General features: G+C 52.3%; 9 protein-coding genes across 9 annotated transcripts; 3 read left to right on the top strand and 6 right to left on the bottom strand.

The window, feature by feature from the left end:
- Positions 1 to 769: 769 nt before the first annotated feature.
- Positions 770 to 2,158, bottom strand: QC763_113450 (uncharacterized protein; the record flags this gene model as incomplete). The annotated part of the gene is made up of 1 exon (XM_062907926.1): positions 770 to 2,158. One exon carries the CDS (start codon positions 2,156 to 2,158, stop codon positions 770 to 772), a length of 1,389 nt encoding a protein of 462 aa, XP_062770950.1.
- Positions 2,159 to 2,677: 519 nt separating this feature from the next.
- On the bottom strand, positions 2,678 to 4,414 carry QC763_0015990 (uncharacterized protein; the record flags this gene model as incomplete). Its single annotated transcript, XM_062905310.1, has 3 exons — positions 2,678 to 2,862; positions 3,573 to 3,768; positions 4,407 to 4,414. 3 exons carry the CDS (start codon positions 4,412 to 4,414, stop codon positions 2,794 to 2,796), a joined length of 273 nt encoding a protein of 90 aa, XP_062770951.1. The 3' UTR covers positions 2,678 to 2,793.
- A 240-nt stretch (positions 4,415 to 4,654) lies between these two features.
- On the bottom strand, positions 4,655 to 7,445 carry STT3 (oligosaccharyl transferase stt3 subunit; the record flags this gene model as incomplete). Its single annotated transcript, XM_062907925.1, has 3 exons — positions 7,043 to 7,445; positions 4,981 to 6,793; positions 4,655 to 4,925 (listed from the first exon to the last, which is right to left on the bottom strand). Exons 1-3 carry the CDS (start codon positions 7,170 to 7,172, stop codon positions 4,655 to 4,657), a joined length of 2,214 nt encoding a protein of 737 aa, XP_062770952.1. The 5' UTR covers positions 7,173 to 7,445.
- A 229-nt stretch (positions 7,446 to 7,674) lies between these two features.
- On the bottom strand, positions 7,675 to 9,316 carry rpl35 (60S ribosomal protein L35, L29). Its single transcript, XM_062907924.1, has 5 exons — positions 8,734 to 9,316; positions 8,441 to 8,580; positions 8,104 to 8,329; positions 7,795 to 8,039; positions 7,675 to 7,696 (listed from the first exon to the last, which is right to left on the bottom strand). The coding sequence occupies exons 1-4, from the start codon at positions 8,734 to 8,736 to the stop codon at positions 8,034 to 8,036; spliced, it is 375 nt and encodes a 124-aa protein (XP_062770953.1). The 5' UTR covers positions 8,737 to 9,316; the 3' UTR covers positions 7,675 to 7,696; positions 7,795 to 8,033.
- On the top strand, positions 8,855 to 10,107 carry RPL6 (60S ribosomal protein L6; the record flags this gene model as incomplete). The annotated part of the gene is made up of 3 exons (XM_062907923.1): positions 8,855 to 9,220; positions 9,555 to 9,890; positions 9,955 to 10,107. Exons 1-3 carry the CDS (start codon positions 9,110 to 9,112, stop codon positions 10,105 to 10,107), a joined length of 600 nt encoding a protein of 199 aa, XP_062770954.1. The 5' UTR covers positions 8,855 to 9,109.
- A 792-nt stretch (positions 10,108 to 10,899) lies between these two features.
- On the top strand, positions 10,900 to 11,736 carry GOS1 (protein transport protein gos1; the record flags this gene model as incomplete). Its single annotated transcript, XM_062907922.1, has 3 exons — positions 10,900 to 10,965; positions 11,039 to 11,152; positions 11,219 to 11,736. The coding sequence occupies 3 exons, from the start codon at positions 10,900 to 10,902 to the stop codon at positions 11,720 to 11,722; spliced, it is 684 nt and encodes a 227-aa protein (XP_062770955.1). The 3' UTR covers positions 11,723 to 11,736.
- A 269-nt stretch (positions 11,737 to 12,005) lies between these two features.
- ATP10 (Mitochondrial ATPase complex subunit atp10) lies at positions 12,006 to 13,315 on the bottom strand (the record flags this gene model as incomplete). The annotated part of the gene is made up of 2 exons (XM_062907921.1): positions 12,006 to 12,824; positions 12,903 to 13,315. The coding sequence occupies 2 exons, from the start codon at positions 13,313 to 13,315 to the stop codon at positions 12,143 to 12,145; spliced, it is 1,095 nt and encodes a 364-aa protein (XP_062770956.1). The 3' UTR covers positions 12,006 to 12,142.
- On the top strand, positions 13,156 to 15,373 carry QC763_0016050 (uncharacterized protein). The gene is made up of 2 exons (XM_062905312.1): positions 13,156 to 13,924; positions 13,997 to 15,373. The coding sequence occupies exons 1-2, from the start codon at positions 13,717 to 13,719 to the stop codon at positions 15,343 to 15,345; spliced, it is 1,557 nt and encodes a 518-aa protein (XP_062770957.1). The 5' UTR covers positions 13,156 to 13,716; the 3' UTR covers positions 15,346 to 15,373.
- QC763_0016060 (uncharacterized protein) lies at positions 14,839 to 15,757 on the bottom strand (the record flags this gene model as incomplete). Its single annotated transcript, XM_062905313.1, has 3 exons — positions 15,718 to 15,757; positions 15,121 to 15,668; positions 14,839 to 14,901 (listed from the first exon to the last, which is right to left on the bottom strand). Exons 2-3 carry the CDS (start codon positions 15,334 to 15,336, stop codon positions 14,839 to 14,841), a joined length of 279 nt encoding a protein of 92 aa, XP_062770958.1. The 5' UTR covers positions 15,337 to 15,668; positions 15,718 to 15,757.
- Between the last annotated feature and the right edge of the window lie 1,225 nt (positions 15,758 to 16,982).

Below are 16,982 nucleotides of genomic sequence, written 5' to 3' on the forward strand. Positions count from 1 at the left end.
GATCAAGAATTTGACTTTGTCTCATTTTGACTGCCATCATGTTAGATTTGATCGGTTCGAGCCAATTCTAAACTCACCATCAAGCGGATGAATGGTTCTTTGAGAGGCTCTCCTGTTAACTCCCTTGTTTGACTCTTTCTAAGGACCTCTGTCCCAATCGTAGCAGATGAGGTACATGGGTTCTCATCGCAATAGTCAATACGCAGGTCAAACACCCTATAACGCAAAGCATGCATTTTTCAGTGAACTTTACATACCCAACACGATATACTGTACAGCTATACCCGCACTTCTAATAACTGTGACTGTCCCAAACCCTTCCCAGACAACTTTTAACGCCGCCCATCTTTAACAATACACCTATCGATACAACTCGCCCCTTTTTGCTGACCCTGAACGCCTTCGAACTGATATCATACACTAATTCTACACCCAAACTTTCCTTATCCCACTCGTTCCTCTTATCGTAACACCCAGCCCATCCATCCTGCATTTCCTGTCCTCTTTCCGGCTCTAGAAAGGCACAAAACGCCTTTTACTCATCATATCTTTCAATCTTCCACGCCAGATCACTATCCACCGAAACCACCCTGTCTCCATCCTTCTCAAACAACGTATCCAGCTCACTCATCCTCCTAACAACGCCACCTTCCGGCAGCTCTCTTCTCCGAGTCGGTGAGCCAAAACTGCCGAACGCCTGGCCTTCATACTGCCTCATTCTCTGGTAGGATTCGGCAAGCTTGGCGACATCTGGAATAAACATCTCTTTTTACGACTCCTCCCCTCCAGCATATTGCTGGTAATGCAGCAAGGGCTCTGACCGCTTCCGTTTAGGGGTACTGTTTACCTTGCCTTCACAGTTGCCAGGGGAACGAAAAGGGGTAGCGGAGCCACGATCACCCGGTTCAAAGGTAGGTATCTGAGTAGCGGTAGATTCGGGGGCAACAACAGGGAAAGATCTGCGGAGTGGTGATCGTGTAAAAGGGGCGTGGGGGGTTGTCGCGGGTGACAAAACTGCGGCTCGGGCGCGGATGATAGCTCGGTGTCGACGAGAACGGGGCTCCCTTACTGGTGAGCTGGAGGGGGGACTGGGGGGTTTGAACCCTAGGTCGCGATTCACCTTGGATTCTGCCCCGAGGTTAAGGGCGAAGTAGAGGCCGGAGAGTCCCCTCGTAGTGGGAGAGGTCGATGGGCAGAAGGAGGATGAAGGGGCGGAGCTCTTGGGATTGGGTCCAGGGGTTTGTTTGTTACCTAACGATATAGGGGCCGAGGGGGGGTATAATTCGTCCTTTAGGTTGACGCGGAAACGGGAGGGGTTTTGGCTTGACTGCCGCTGTCTTTTAGGAGGACTAGGCAAGATATTGTTACCTGTGACAACCTCAGGGGGGGTGCTGACTTGAGAGGAGAACTTCAAACTTCCGACGGAACCACGATTGCTTTGCGGAGGGCTGCGGTAGGCCTTTAAAGTCCGCAGACTGGCAGAAGATAGCCTCCTTGACGATGTTACGGAGGAGGAGGAGCCAAGAGTCATGGGCTCCAGGCTGGTTTTCGACAATGACCTCTCGTGTTGTTTACTTTTTGAGGAATCCGCAACCAAGGAATGTCTCTCGACCCCAGATTCGAGATTCGCGATTTGGTGTTCTGATCTCGATCGATGAAGGGCGGCAAAATACAACTTAGAAACCCCTTTGGGCTTCCTTCCAGACGTGAGGGGCAACCTCTCTCGGCCATCCATTCCTTTTTCTTGAGTTCTGGCGGGGAAGTGGCGGTTTCCGTGGCGATTGGAGTCGAGGTTATACCCCTCGACTGCATCGAAGTCCCTTTCCTTAACCCCAAGCTGTTTGGGGATCACATCGGCAAGCTTATCAAGAGACGAGGTCGAAACACCCAGAGATATAGCCCCCGCAGAGCGATCCGTGGATATCAACCCCCTTCTCTCCCCCATCCCTGCCGGCAACTCTTCCAGCTTGAAGCCTTCCTGGGCATCTTCCCGCAGACTTTCCTGCCGCTGAATCTTCCGGTCAAGACTCTCGAGAATCACACTCTCTCGACCAGTCTTCCTGGTCGTCCTCTTCGCCTCCCTCATGTCAACGCACTGTTTACAAAACAGTTGGAGAGGGGTAAGGGGTGCCCCTGACTTGACCAAAACAAGGTGCATTTTTGATCGAGCAACACCACATCCATGACACCATTCGTAGGGAAATTTCCCCTCTGCCCCCTATGTTAGCCATACATATTAGCATAACAAACATAACATGACTTTATAAAATTGCTCAGACAAAATGTTTAGCGTTTCTGAACGCTGCTGACCTCATGTTTGGATGACAAAGTAAGCGTTTTCAAACGCTTAACTTGACACTCCCAAACGCTATGGCAATATTGTTGGGATAAAATGTCAAGCGCCCCCGAGTGTTTCTGTGACTTGTTCGGATGACAAACTTGGTGTTTGGATGAAATACGATCGCCATTAAGCGCAGGTGTAGCAATATTCAGATAAGATACCAAGCATCTCAAACCGCCAAGTCAAACATCCAAATACTGTTTGGATGAAATGGTGAGTGCCTCTAAGCGCTGCTATAGGAGAGCTTGGATGAGATATGAAGCATTTTAGAACGCTAAGTTAAAAACACAAAGTGTGTTTGGACGAGATGTTGAGCGCCACTGAGCGCGGATGTGGTGGTGTTTCAATGATATATCAAGTCTAAAATGCCAAGTTCAAAAGCCGAATACTATCCGGATGGAATATCAAGCGGTCCAAAACCATAGAAGACTGTTTGGACGAGAGGTGAAACATTACTTAGATGAGAGTAGGAAATTGTTGAGATGAGAAGCAAGCGTCTCCAAATAACAAGTGAAGAAAATCTAGATGTTTTTTGGATGATATATCAGCCTCTCAGAACGCTCAAAAGCAACGTTTGAATACCATCTCAAGCGTTTAGAAACGCCAAGAAGAGAAAACCAAACATTGTTGAGATGAGATTTGAAGTGTCTTAAAACGCCAAGTTAAATAAACCCAACACTCGTCGGATGATGAGTTGAGCATATTCGAACACCACTTGATGGCTTGTTCAGATGATGGATCAAGCGCGTTCAAGTGTTGTTATAAAGGTGGTGGGATGATGGATGGGGTGTTGAGAAGTGTAACCTGTGAACAAGGACTGCTCAAAGTACTGTTTGAGTGTACTCCAATGACATATTAAGGATCGTAAAACACTGGTTGAAAATAAATCAAGGGCGTCAAAGTGCTCTCGTATGAGTGTTGGAATGACCGCGGACGAGTTTTGGGAAGGCAGATTCGAGCGAGATTAACCTTCTGTTGAGGAGTGTTCGCTGTTGAGGAGTGTTCGGAGGAAAGTTCCGTGATTGGGATGGGATCAATCGTCACTTGACTGCCCAACTGACAGCTTGGGGGCCTGTCAAAGAAGAAGAAGGGGTATGGGCATGTCTTGACGAAGACCGCTCACTCCTCTTGGGATGAACAATGACCGTGTCGTAGGGGGTATGTTTGCCAAGGGGCTCTTCGGAAGTGAAGAAAAAGAACAGGAAACAGGATAGGGAGACTTATAACATACTGGCTGTTGACGCCACAACTCGTACCTCTCACGGCACGAGACACACAAGCTGCTCCTAGCGAACTCGTCACCAGCGTGGAGACGCTGGTACGACTCCTCGTGGAGTTGCCCGCACAGGAAGCAGCTGTGTGCCCCGGCCGGAGAGGCAGTGAGAGCGGCGGAGGCGCTGGTGTACTGGTTGGCTTCCAGTCGGGCTCTGAATGAGCGAGGTAGAAAGTGGAAGTTAGTTACATATATCTATAACATCAGGACAAAAATTGAATAAAGTTTTTGCATCGAGGGATGTGTTCCAGAAACACGGGGATGTTGATTCAGTGCCTGGCACCTGGCTAGCAGATAGGGGCATCGAAGACTGAGGGTTAGTGCCTGGTAGTCTTGTATGAAGTCGAAAATGCCGACCAAAGAATTCTCAGGCCCAAACCTCGCTCTGGCCTCTGTTGAAAACCATTGTATCGAGGATCTGGTGCCGTGTCGTTGATAATGATGACGCTGCTGTTGGAATAGAGAGGTCGAAATGCCGTCGAAGACTTCAACAATGTGGCCAACTCGGAGTCGCTCATTCGAGGTCGAAGAAAGAGTGAAAACGCCAGTCAAAATATACTTGCAGGTTTGAATCCATGTCGCTAACGAGGGCGCGGGCGACGACGACGACGATGGAAACGGCTTGCAAACGCTGGGCTAGGTGACGCGGCGAAGAAAGGCGTGGCGGTCGTGGTCGAAAAAGTGAAGGTGGGAAAGCAGCAAAAAACCAACTGAGCTGCTTTAGTATTGACGAAATCGTGCGGCAGAAAGAGCAAAGCTGGGACGACGACCAGACCATTCTCCCCAAATCACCCGTTCATTGACAAGGGACTGTGAAATATCAAGATAAGACCACCCAACACTGTACAGATTTCACCAGCAACTTCCAAGAACACCCAAAATGAACATTGAATACGCATTTGCTTAACTCCCACGCGTTTTGGTATACAGTGCCCACATCAGGCATTCTTCTTTTCCCAACCCATATATCACTGTGGTAAATAGAGGAAAAGAAATTACAAAAAAATCTAACATACTCCTTGAGGAAAGCTGTTATTCCCTTAATCCACACGCAAGACCCGAGACCCCCTCTTCTTGGTGGCCTTCTTCTTCTTGAGTCCCTTCTCGAACGCTGTCGCCGAGATATGGTCACGGCCAACGTTGTCAAGGTCCTTGACCTTGTAGATTCTGATGATCCAGTTCTCGCTGGTAAAGGCCTCCTCCAGGGTGCTGAGGGAAGGACCAACCTCGGGCAGACGGGCTTGGCGCATGCGATCGACAGCCTGTCCTGGAGGGAACAGGTTGTTGAAGTTGTAGTAGGACATCTTGTACCTATGAGACTGTTAACAAGTTGTATTGTGACATGGAAAAGATGACTGAAGCTTACATCAAGCTGTTCTTCATGGTCTCGGTAGCCTCGCCGTCAACACGATACTCGCCTCTTGGGGTGAAGAAGGAGCGCTCGCTGACCTCATCAGGCCAGATACCCTCAGCGATACGAACCATCCACAAAAACTTGTTGATATCGTCACCAGAATAGCCCAGAAGACCGCCAAAGACCACGAGAACATAGTCGACCTCGTGCTGGCGCATGATGGGGTAGCTGACCTCCTCGCGCGAGCTCATGGCTTTACCGACAGTGGCAATGTGTGTGTTGTTCCACGTGTTGTTGTCGACAAGAGTTGGGCGGTCAGCCATGCCACCAATTTGGTAACCATAATCCCACCACGACATAATCTTGGCGTCCTCCTTTGTGTTTTGGCGAAGCCACTGGTAGGCCTCACGGTAATCGTCAATAATGTGCTGGCTTCCGTCAGGCATCCTGCTTGCCAGGACAACGGAGGGAGAGGAGTATGCGTTGGACGTGACCCAGGTGCAGTGCATGACGAAAATGAGGAGGTAGATGGCCATAGCGCCCACCATCAAGATCTTGGACCACAGGCCATAAATGCCAACAACGGGCTTGTTAGTGGACTTAAGACCAGACTTCGAGCCCTTCTTCTCAGCGGCCTCGGCGGCTTGCTGGTCCTCGGTAGGAGTCTTTGCGACAAGGTAGTTGTTGAGGATGGTCGAGATGGCGATGGCACCAGCAACACAGACCACAGGGGTCAATGTAAGCATCAGGCGGACCATGACACCAGCGAAGTAGCTGCCAAAAACAGCGTACACAATGATGAACACATGCTCATCAGCAAGCTCCTGGAAACAGAGGTAGACACCAACAGGGAAGACGAAAATAAGCAGGTTGAGGTCAAAGAAGAAAGCTGGCCAGGCGGTGGGCTGATGCTCAGAGACGGAGGCAATGATGGGAATGTGGATCTTAGCATATCCGGTATCCCAAAGTGAGTAGAAACGTCCGCTCCACGGGGCGATAATACCGGCGCTGGTGGCAATCACCAGAGCCGCAAGAGACAGAACGAAGATACCGCCAGCAAAGATCCAGAGGAATGTCTGGAACTGACGGCTGGGAATGGCTGACCGGACATAGTCCAAAAAAGCGAGGAGCTGGAGGAAGCCGAAAATACCAAGGGCAGGCATGTGCTCGCTGGTCTTGACAGGCAAGAAACCAACAAAGGGAATCTGCATGCTGGCCAGTGTGCCCAGGGCATACCAGGTAGTGTACGAAACGTATAGCCTGGTGCTGTAGCGGCCCATGAGGATAAGGACGAAGGCGTGAAGGGGAAGAAGGCAGGTAATGAAAGCATAACCACCCCAGGAGGCGACCATGTAGCCGTAAAACAGGGCGCAGAAAGCACCCCACAGCATGGAACCCTGCTTCAAGGCCTTGATCCAGAGATAGAAGGTGAAGACGAGCAGGAAAATCGCAATGGCTTCGTTGTCGTAGCTGCCAGCAACTGATCGAGAGATGTAGCCGGGGGCGATGCCCATAAACAGAGCAGCCAGGAGGCCGGCCGAGTTGTATGTTGTCATTTCATTGGTGAGGAGATAGGCGGCAATAGCCGTAAGGCCGGAGAAAGCGGGCGCGAGAAGAACGCAGACGTTGCGAATATCGACGGGAATCGTGAAGGCGCGGAGGGCGTGCCAGATAGCACCGCTGGTTACCATGAGGCCAGGGTAGAGGGTACCACCCGTGACACGGCCCAGGGGATGCCATGTTCGGTCATCGAACCAGTCCCAGAAGTTGTAGAAGCCATTTGCGACGAGATATTTTGTGGCGCGGAAGTTGAACCAAGGGTCGACTGGAAGGGTGTTAGTATATCTTGATATATTGAGCAGAGGACGCGAGGGGCCGCAGCGCAACGCATATGGGAGACTGACATTCGTGGATAATACTTTCGAAACCTAGGAAACAAGCAGCATGTTAGCAATGCAATTGACGAACTATGGGATACACAGGACCCAGAGAAGCACAGAAACAGCCCCAGTGAAGCAGCCGCGAGCTTGCTGTCCAGCCATGATAGCTTCCTCGATGCCCAGAGAACACCTACGAATGACGGAAAACAGGCGGCTTGCGACTGAGGCGCCGGCGATGAGGGCGAGGATAATGACCCGCAGCACGCTGCGAGTACTTTTCCCCTTGCCCACATCGGCTAGCATTTCAAGTGTTTCGGCCGACATGGTGGCCTGCAGTTGGCGTTGTGCTTCCTCTCGTCGGTGGGAGTTGAGGAGAGGCTGCAACAGGTTCAAATTACCCAGAGCATCGCTGTCGAGTTGGAGAGGACAGTTTGGAGCTTTGCTGCATCATGGTCCAGGGCCAGTCTTGGCACTCGTTATTGGACCGAGCCAGGGGTACACAAGCCCCACCGTTCCCGCCGTTCTGCCATATTCTGTCAGGGCGGTCAGAGAAAGTGATGCCGCATTTGGTCTCAGCAACACTTGGCATCAACATTGAATTTCCCTGCCAGCAGCTGCCATGGATATCATATTCATTGATAATGGGGGGTAATTTGGAGAAAGCACACCGTCAACGTCGGCATGGGCTAGTATGCACTTGAACAGCCCGTTATGGCCGTTGCCTGACCCCAGGTCGACGTAGGAAACCGAATTAGAGGCATGTCACGCTCACAACGGACAAGGGCACAAGAGCACGATAAGACAAACAGTGGTGGGCGTCCAGACAGCGGGTATCATATATCTGGCAACGTCTATGGGCTTCCCTGGACAGTTTCCTTAGCCCCGGCCGAATCAATCGGTCCCTACCAAGACGCCGCCATAGATGCGCAAGCATCGACAGGCGCAACTAGCATTCCATGTGGAATCACCTCCGAGAGACCTCCAATGTGGGTGTTTAGTGCAGAGCTTTGATTCGGTAGCAGTAAAGCTACCTAGCCGCATCGAAAAATCATTGACCTCGTAAACACCCCAAAACCCTAAAAGCAGATAACCCTGGGATGATGCAGTGTGCTGAGTGAAAGACCTTTTTTTAACCGCGCCGCTGGTGCCCTAGTACAACCGTCCCATTATCCTCGAAACGCCAATTTAAGCCTGCAAACCCTGTCAGCACTCAGCTCCTCATAGATTACTGACATATCCCACGGTTCCTTCATACCTTGACGGCGAACTTCCGCTGGGGGAAGTGAGTCTGGCGCTTCTTGGTCTTCTCAAGAGTTCTGGAGGCGTCCTCGGGAGAAAGACGGCGGCGGATGGCACGAGTCTGCTTGGCGCGGAGGTCGAGGGGGAGGTACTTCTTGTTCTTGTAGAAGAGGCGGAGCTGAGCGCGTTGCTTGGCATTAATGATGGTCAGAACGCGGGCAATCGACTTGCGGAGATCGTGGCTATTCATCCATCACACATGTCAGCCCATCTTGTCCTCATTCGTCCTTTCCAACTCTCTCGGTATTTCGTTTCGGGGGTTCGTGGTGGCTCGGAAGTCGTCGGTAACGTACATCTTGGTAAGCTTGGTGCCGGAAGAAACGATCTTCTGGATGCGAAGCTGGCCCAACTCCGTCTTGAGCTCACCGAGCTGCTTGGTGAGCTCGTCCTTGTTCTTAGACCATAATTGGCCAGCCTTGACCTTGCCGGAAGACTGTCGCACGGTGATGTTAGCCAAACCGGTCGCTCAGCTTTTTTTCGTGGTGACGATGCGACCTGTTCCCAATCGAACAAGTCAAGGAGGGCTCATCAATCGGAAAGATTGATAGGTCAGCATAACGACAGCAAGGGACCGTATCTCTCTTACCATCGTGTGGGATTTTGTCGTCGAGTCGAAAGGGCGATGGGCGACGGTTCCGTTGACTGCAGCGAGTCTTAGTATCCAGGGAGCAAAGGCTTTCGTAGGTACCAAACACTCAGTCCAGCAAAATCTTGAGTGGGTGTGGATGCCAAAATCGCCAAACAGGGCGGAAAACCCTACGCCGGCAGCTGGTCTGTGCGCACTGTTCTGCCTGAGGCGCAGACCCACCCGAAAATCCGAAAGCGGCTAGCTTGGGGTTTGGTGCTTTTCGAACTTGCGCACAATCAGGTTGCCAATCGCCCATTTCAAAATCTCCAGCAGCAGTCAAGTTGACGACCGACCACGAAAACCTACTAACCTCACCACACAGCCAAAGTCCAAAATGTCGGCTCCCACGACGAAGACCTTTGGCAAGTCCACTCGGTCGGTGCCTGCGCCGGCTGAGAAGGCCCAGAAATGGTACCCTGCTGAGGATGAGGCCAAGCCGCGTCAGGTACGTTGATATCTCGATGCATTCATGTTGCGAGCGATGGATCGGCCCGGAGACTGTTTTCGATTGCGATTGTGGCGGGTGGGAAGCCAATTCGACATGTTGGCGGGGGGAGGCACGGCAAATCTACCTTCATGGCCCGAACGAAATTTACGACACCGCGAAAATGGAGACAGACAAGATCGGGATATCGTCAAGTGGCGCATCTACGTCGAAATGGGTCATATATCGCACGGAAACGAGGCACAGCACTGGGAAAACACTGGGAACGGCTGTCTTGGGAGAAACAAATGTTTTGGATATGGCATCGTGATTCTAACATGGCTTCTATAATCAGGTCCGCAAGACCATCCGCCCCTGGACTCCCCGCCAGACTCTCGTCCCCGGTACCGTCCTGATCCTCCTCGCTGGTCGCTTCCGTGGCAAGCGCGTCGTCCTGCTCAAGACCCTCGACCAGGGTGTTCTGCTCGTTACCGGCCCCTTCAAGATCAACGGTGTTCCCCTTCGCCGCGTCAACTCCAGATATGTCATCGCCACATCATACAAGGTTGACCTTACCGGTCTCGATGAGGCCAAGATTGAGGAGGTTGCCAAGCCCAAGTACTTCACCGCCGACAAGGCTCAGCAGAAGGCTGGCGAGGAGGCTTTCTTCAAGCAGGGAGAGAAGCCCCAGGTACGAATTTCCGAGATACCGGACGTGTGTGAGAGTGTTGGAGCTGACATACGTGAAACTACAGAAGAAGGAGGTTACCAGCAGTCGGGCGGCTGACCAGAAGGCCATCGACAAGGCCTTGATCGCCAACATCAAGAAGGTTGACCTTCTTGCCAGCTACCTCGCCTCCTCTTTCAGCCTTCGCAAGGGCGACAAGCCCCATGAGATGAAGTGGTAGAGGGAGCCAAGTGGGTTTTGATGGGAGGTCTTGACGGCGCGGGTTTCGGGATGGCTTAACCAATTGCATTTGGACGTTTGGCAGTTCTCGGTCCATACGGCGTCTGTAATGAAGGGTTTACAGTCATCAAGAACACAAAACCACTGGGCTTTGCAAAAAGGATCGGAGCCCTGAACAACAACTGGGTTTTAGAACACACGGGATGTCCACGGTGATCTGTACATGGAAACTAGTGATATTTGCACTGGGAATGGCAGATACCAGCCCAGCCAACCCGATGACGAACGACAGACAAACAAAACAAATACCCCACGAGGCAGAAGACTAGCATTTGTGGCGTCACATGAAAGTTATCTGCGTGTTGTATGTTAGTTGTGCATTTGGCAGAGTGCTCTCAGACAATCCGTTCCTCTACCTATCACATTAATGTTTCTCTCCACGGTCTGCGTTTTTGTGAACAACCTCCTTATTCACTTGTTTCTCGGCAATATCAAGATTGGCAGTCGTTGTTTGCGGAGGACCTTTGACTGTATAAGTGCACCTTGATGACTCGATGTTGAATCTAGGAGGATCCGGGTTAGGGTTGAGGAGTGACATCAGCCGACCAGCACTTGAAATGCAACCGAAGCCACGCCCCATTAAGGTACCTACACTACGCATACCTCGACCTGGCCTTCCAAAGAGGTTCTAGCAGAGCTGTTGAACTTGCGCAAACCACTTTCGACCCCGTGACCAATATTTCAACAACCTGTCACCGGTTCTATCTGTCTGTGTCGACTGTATCGAGAAACCATGGCGACAACAGCAGGCCAGGGCTGGACCCAATTACGGCAACAAGCCAGGGCGCTGGAAACACAGGTAAGAGAGGCGGCATGCGACAGCAGCGGATGACGAGTGGTGATGGTTAATAACCTGCCTTTTCTGTTTGCAGACAGAAACATACCTCCACACATACTCCCAATTTTCGTCACAATCCAACATCCCACCAAAGCCGACAGAAGAAGAGAGGAGTACCGAGGCGAAACTCCAGGAGCTGCTTGAGAAGGTGTGTATACCCTCGCCATTTTACCCCTGAGTGATGAGACCACCACCACTGACCTTTCTCGTCAAGCGCGACAACGTCATCTTCCAACTCACCCGCCTCCTCGACTCAGAACCAACACTATCATCCTCCTCCCTAAAACAAAACAACCTCTCCCTTCTCCGCGACAAGTTCGCCGACCACCGCCGTGACCTCTCCCGCCTCCGGTCAACCCTCCAACGAGCCCGCGATCGCGCAAACCTGCTGGGTTCAGTCCGGGAAGATATTTCTGCCTATCGTGCCGCGAACCCTGCCGCGGCGGAAGCAGACTACATGCTTGACGAGCGAGGGAGGATAGACAACTCGATTGGTGTGGCGGATGGTGTGCTCAGCCAGGCGTACGCAGTGCAGGACAGCTTTTTGGCGCAGAGGGAGACGCTGGCGAGTATTAATCGGCGGATCACGCATGCGGCGAGCCAGGTGCCGGGGATTAATACGTTGATTGGGAGGATTTCGACCAAGAAGAAGAGGGATGGGATTATCATGGGGGGGTTTATCGCTTTTTGCTTTTTGGTGTTTTGGTTCATGATGTGAATTTGTTTAAAGGGGGGGTTGGGAAGAGGAAGATGGGAGGTGGTTTCAAAATACCATGGAAGTGAGGGGTGGAGACTGTATAATTTGTCCGGATAGTTTGGGCGACAAGATGGAAAGAGGGCATGGCGCGGGATATATGGGCATTTCACTTCGACAAAGGGAGCATGGGTGTTTTATCTTGGGTAGCTGTTAAAGCGGACGGCGAACTTATCGTATGTGCATTATCAGTGCGGTACAGCAAGGGTGTATTTAATAATCCTCATGCCACAAATGGAAGAGAGATGTCTATTTTTCGTTGGGGAGCCGTGAGCATAACTTTCTGTCGTTGATGTACATTATATCGTCTATCATGTTCACTTTCAATATCCCACCATGTCCAACTCTATACACTCCCTCTCAATCCCCGGGTATCTTACACGCCTATTTCTTGTCTCCAGTAGTAGGCTTGCCAGCCGCCAGAGGCTTCAGAACATGCCCCTCAGCTACACCCCCAGTCACACCCTCAGCCTTGATCTCCTCCAGCAACCTCCTCACCCCCTTCACCAACCCCTCCCTCTCATCCCCCTCCGCACTACCACTCCCCGCCCATCGTATCCTGCACCGATGATCCATCAGATAAGTATACCCAACCTTGCTGTTCAACAGCCCCACGCTCTCCCTGATCTCATCCGTGATCCCCTTCCTCACAAGGAAATACCTGTGCCAATTCTCCTTGCCCACCTTGTTCCTCAACGACCAGGAAAACAGCTTGATCAACATCATCTTCATCCAGTCCTCCTCGACGTTGATCTGCACCAGCTGCGCCCTGCCGCCGCTCTCTTTGAGGACCTGGTGCAGGGCAGGGTTTTGCTCGGGGGAGACAAAGGTCTTGATCTGGTTCTCGGCCCACATGCCGCTGAAGACGGTGACAACGGAGGCGTGGCCGGCGAGGAGGGGGGTGGTGTCTGCTTTTTGGCGGGAGGCCAGGGTGCGGCCGAAGAGGTTGGGGAAGTAGAGGGAGAGGTCGGCTTTGAAGAGGCGGGGGGGCGCGAGGAAGGTTTTGCCTTTGTGGAAGGAGAGGTTGACCCAGTCGCGGAAGTAGGGACGAGAGACTTTGTTTTTGCTACAGAGAGGAAAAGTAGGGGGTTAGTGGAAAGGGGGGACAGGGAAGAGGGAAGTGAATAGGGGGGGGGGGACAAACAGGTACTCCCGCTTGGCGAGATGTCTTTCGTAGTCTACGAAGTCATCACGGCGCTGTTTGAAGGTTCGGTGGTCGATGCCGGTGTTTTGTCCCGCGGCGGGGGGCGTGTTCATGCCAATTGGTCTTGACAGAGGGGTAGGTGTGAAGTCTTTTACTTTCTTGCCGTAGGACCGAGGGGCGTGGGCTAAGGGGCTGTCCGGAGCCGGCTCCGTGGCGGCTACCGGGGCCGGGGCGAAGGTCTGTCTCGGTTTCGGTTTCCCGTCCGGAGCGGCGGCGCCGGGTGTGTGGTCTGTGGGAAGCCGCTGGTAGCCAGTGGTGCTAAAGGTGCGCCATTGACAAACAAGGCAGGTTGATACCCTTGCGCCTGTTCGAAGTCCTGTCCTAGCGGCTAACATGGCAGCGGTGGTGGTCATGTGTGTCTGAGATATCCAATCCGTGGGAGAGGTTTGAAGCTCAGATGCCCCGTTCCCAAGAAATTTCCACGCGACAATTCTCGGCGCCGGCCCCCACTTCCACTGCCGCTGTCAACTCAGATCAGCGCTCGAGCCCCAGTGAGCGGCCCTTGAAATCTGGGGTTTTGGGGGCGGTTAGGGTGCCAAGCGCTCGGTTATTCGCGGGGGCTCAGTGAACCCCTCGGTCCAACGTCATATCTACAGTGTATAAGCCGGCGCAAGCCATAGCTGAGACCGCTATGCGGGTTGTCGTTATCCCTTTGGTGCAGGAAGGAGGGACAGGTCAATTCGACTGAACTTTTGAATCTGAGAAGTCACTGCTGTCTTTGAGCGGTTGCATCTTCTGTCATTTCCCGTTTGAGATGTTTTTGAACCAGAGCTCCCGCGTGGTGCGCCAGCATTGGCGGCTCTCCAGCCGGCGACTATCGTCTCTAAGTCAACAACACCGCGCGCGAGGACCAACCCTCTGGACTCCGCTATCCCCACCGTTTGCGCCTCCCGCAAGGCTCTTCCATGCAAGCAGGAATCTCTACGCTGTGAAGCCTGTGTTGCTCGCTGATATTGGAGAGGGTGCGTGTTTCTGTCACTTTGACTCTCGAGAACGAAGTTCATCTCAACTAACTGGTGGTGGCACAATTACAGGCATTGTCGAGTGCGAAATCATCCAATGGTTCGTCGAACCCGGGGCGCGCGTCGAGGAGTTCTCTCCACTATGTGAGGTTCAAAGTGATAAGGCTTCGGTAGAAATCACCAGCCGCTTCGCCGGTGTGGTTAAGAAGTTGCACTATGAAGCGGGCGAGATGGCCAAGGTGGGCAAGCCGTTTGTCGATATCGACATTCAAGGTGATGCCAAAGAGGCAGACTTGCAGGCTCTCGCTCCTGTTGAGCCTGTGACCCCAACAGAGCCAACTACAAAGATCGAGAACCAGGTGGCGGCTCAGTTACCAAAGCAACCTCCACCAGCACCACCATCAGAGCATAAGCCTGCACCGTGGAGCAATGGGGTCTACGAGCATACCTCACCTAAGCCTCAACCAGGCGAGAAGGTGATTCTGGCAACTCCAGCAGTCAGATACCTCGCCAAAGAACTCAACGTCGACCTTCTCCAAGTCCAAAGCACGGGCAAAGAAGGCCGCATCCTAAAAGAAGACGTCTACAAGTTCGTCGAGCAAAAGAACGCACCCCCAGCTCCCACCCCAAGCCCCTTTACTCCCTCCCCCTCCACCACACCCACCAGTCAACAACAACAAGAAACTCCCATGCTCCTCACCCGAACCCAAGAAATGATGTTCAAAACCATGACCCGCTCCCTCTCCATCCCCCACTTCCTCTACGCCGACGAGGTCGACTTCACCTCTCTGGTCGAGCTCCGCTCCCGCCTCAACAAAGTCCTCGCCAAACAACCCCTGTCTCTAGACTCAGCCACCCACCCGGTAGCAAAACTATCCTACCTCCCCTTCATCATCAAGGCAGTCTCCATGGCCCTATACAAATACCCCATCCTCAACTCCCGCGTCGACATCGACCCTGCCACATCCAAACCCTCCCTCGTGCTCCGGAGTCAGCACAACATCGGGATTGCAATGGACACCCCCCACGGGCTACTCGTCCCCGTCATCAAAAACGTCGGATCACTCAACATCCTCCAGATCGCAGCGGAACTCACAAGACTTCAAAGTCTGGCTACGGAGGGGAAGCTGAGCGTGGGGGATATGTCCGGGGGAACGATCACGGTGAGCAACATCGGGAACATTGGGGGCACGTACCTCAGTCCGGTGGTGGTGGAGAAGGAGGTGGCAATTCTGGGGATTGGGAGGATGAGGACCGTGCCTGCTTTTGGGGAGAATGACCGGGTGGTCAAGAAGGAGATTTGCAACTTTAGCTGGAGCGCGGATCATAGGGTTGTGGACGGGGCGACGATGGCGAGGGCGGCCGAGGTGGTGAGGGGGATTGTGGAGGGGCCGGATGTGATGGTTATGCATTTGAGGTAGAGTTACATAAGTTGGGGGGTTGTTTTTGGGCAGCAAGCGAAGAGGGATGGTACAGTACTAGAAGTTTCAAGAAAAGTTGGAAGTTATTTGGGGGAGGGGGGGGAGGTGGTTGGTTATGTCATAACTCGGTATGTCTTTGTTGGAGTTGCGTCCCGGTTGAGCCGGCCGTCTTACCCGCACAGGGGGATTTTGGGCAGGTTTTATTGACTACCGAGTTTGATTGGGACAGTCAAGGAAAGGCAAGGCAAGCAATTGCCGTGCTTCGTCAAAGTCGGTGACTCTTTTTGGGTGGTGGAGAGGTTGAGTGGAGGGGGGGGAGACGACTAGAGTGTTACAAGGCATTTTTAGATAAGAGGTTTCGAAAATACATACAAAAAGTACATATATTTTTATCTTGTGAGTATGGAGAGCAACGTTGGTGGGATGCCTGAGGGAACAGCCGAAGAAAAGAAGAAAAAAAGAAAAGTGATCCCGTCTCCCGATCCCGCGATTACACGGCGAGGCGGGGGTAGGTAGGATATCGGTTTTATTGCATTAAATACATGACCGTCAGCCTACTTACCTTACCTGTCTTATGTAGTGTGTCGGATCGTGACTTGGTTTGTTCGCTTCCATTGTCTCTCTCTCTCACTGACTTTTCAAACCTGGAGGGATGCATGAACGGGCATTAGATGAAGAATGTACCTAGGTAGGTGTGTGCATGGGCTATCCGGGTTTACCTATTGGTCTTTGGGTGTATGAGAAGGGGGGAGGGTGTGTGTGTGTGTGTGTGTTGCCATACCGGTGTGATAACCCCACGACGGGACGGCATATACAGAGAGGAAGTTGAGCACCTAGCTATCGCTATCGATACCCCTTTGATGATGATGATGGTAGTAGTGGTAGTTGAGCAAGTTCTTCTATCGGTTGTTCTATCCAACGATCCATGCATTTGATAGAACGGGCCGAGTTGAGACTGGGTTCCAATCTGGGAGACATATTGGAAAAGCGGGCTTCTGTGCTTTGGGCTCATGCTGCCAGAGTAGGTGTGCTATAGAAGTTTTGACAGAAGGGTGCTTGGAATTATGCGGCATGATCAGATATTGCTTGGTTGATCTGGTTGGTGAAGAAGGCATTGGCCTACCTATCTACCTATTTGGTTGTCAGTAGGTCGACTGCACCAGGCCGATATGTTTCGTGCCGTTTCGCAGCTGAGCACCGCATTGGCACAGCTAGGCCAAGCTGCGGGCAGTTGCGTAGACCAGAGGTTCTAGTCTTGTGGTGGTCATCGCGGGATTGGGGGCAAAGCCATAATCTGTATAGTAACGATGAACAAACTCCGTTTCAGCGCAGTAAGAAGAACCTGCGGGTACCTCCAAGTACAGATGCTATACGACCTTGTATCGCTTTCCAAAAACAAACACCTTAATAAGGCTTCTGGTTTCCCCCTTTCATTCGTCGTATTGCGTGCTTTACCCCAAAACGAAGGCTTTTTTTCCTGGTTGTTCGCCACGAGACCGATATAACTCCGTGGAACGGCATTTGGTTTGGTTGGCCACCCCCCCCCCCACCCTCCTCTATGCATAACTTGATATTGTTTTTCATTCTTGTTGACCATCCCTTCGACCGCCAAGCCGTTTTCTTCTGGGCAGAAGGAT

This window comes from Podospora pseudopauciseta, chromosome 1, assembly GCF_035222475.1.
Source record: "Podospora pseudopauciseta strain CBS 411.78 chromosome 1, whole genome shotgun sequence".
In the NCBI taxonomy this organism is placed as follows: domain Eukaryota; kingdom Fungi; phylum Ascomycota; class Sordariomycetes; order Sordariales; family Podosporaceae; genus Podospora; species Podospora pseudopauciseta.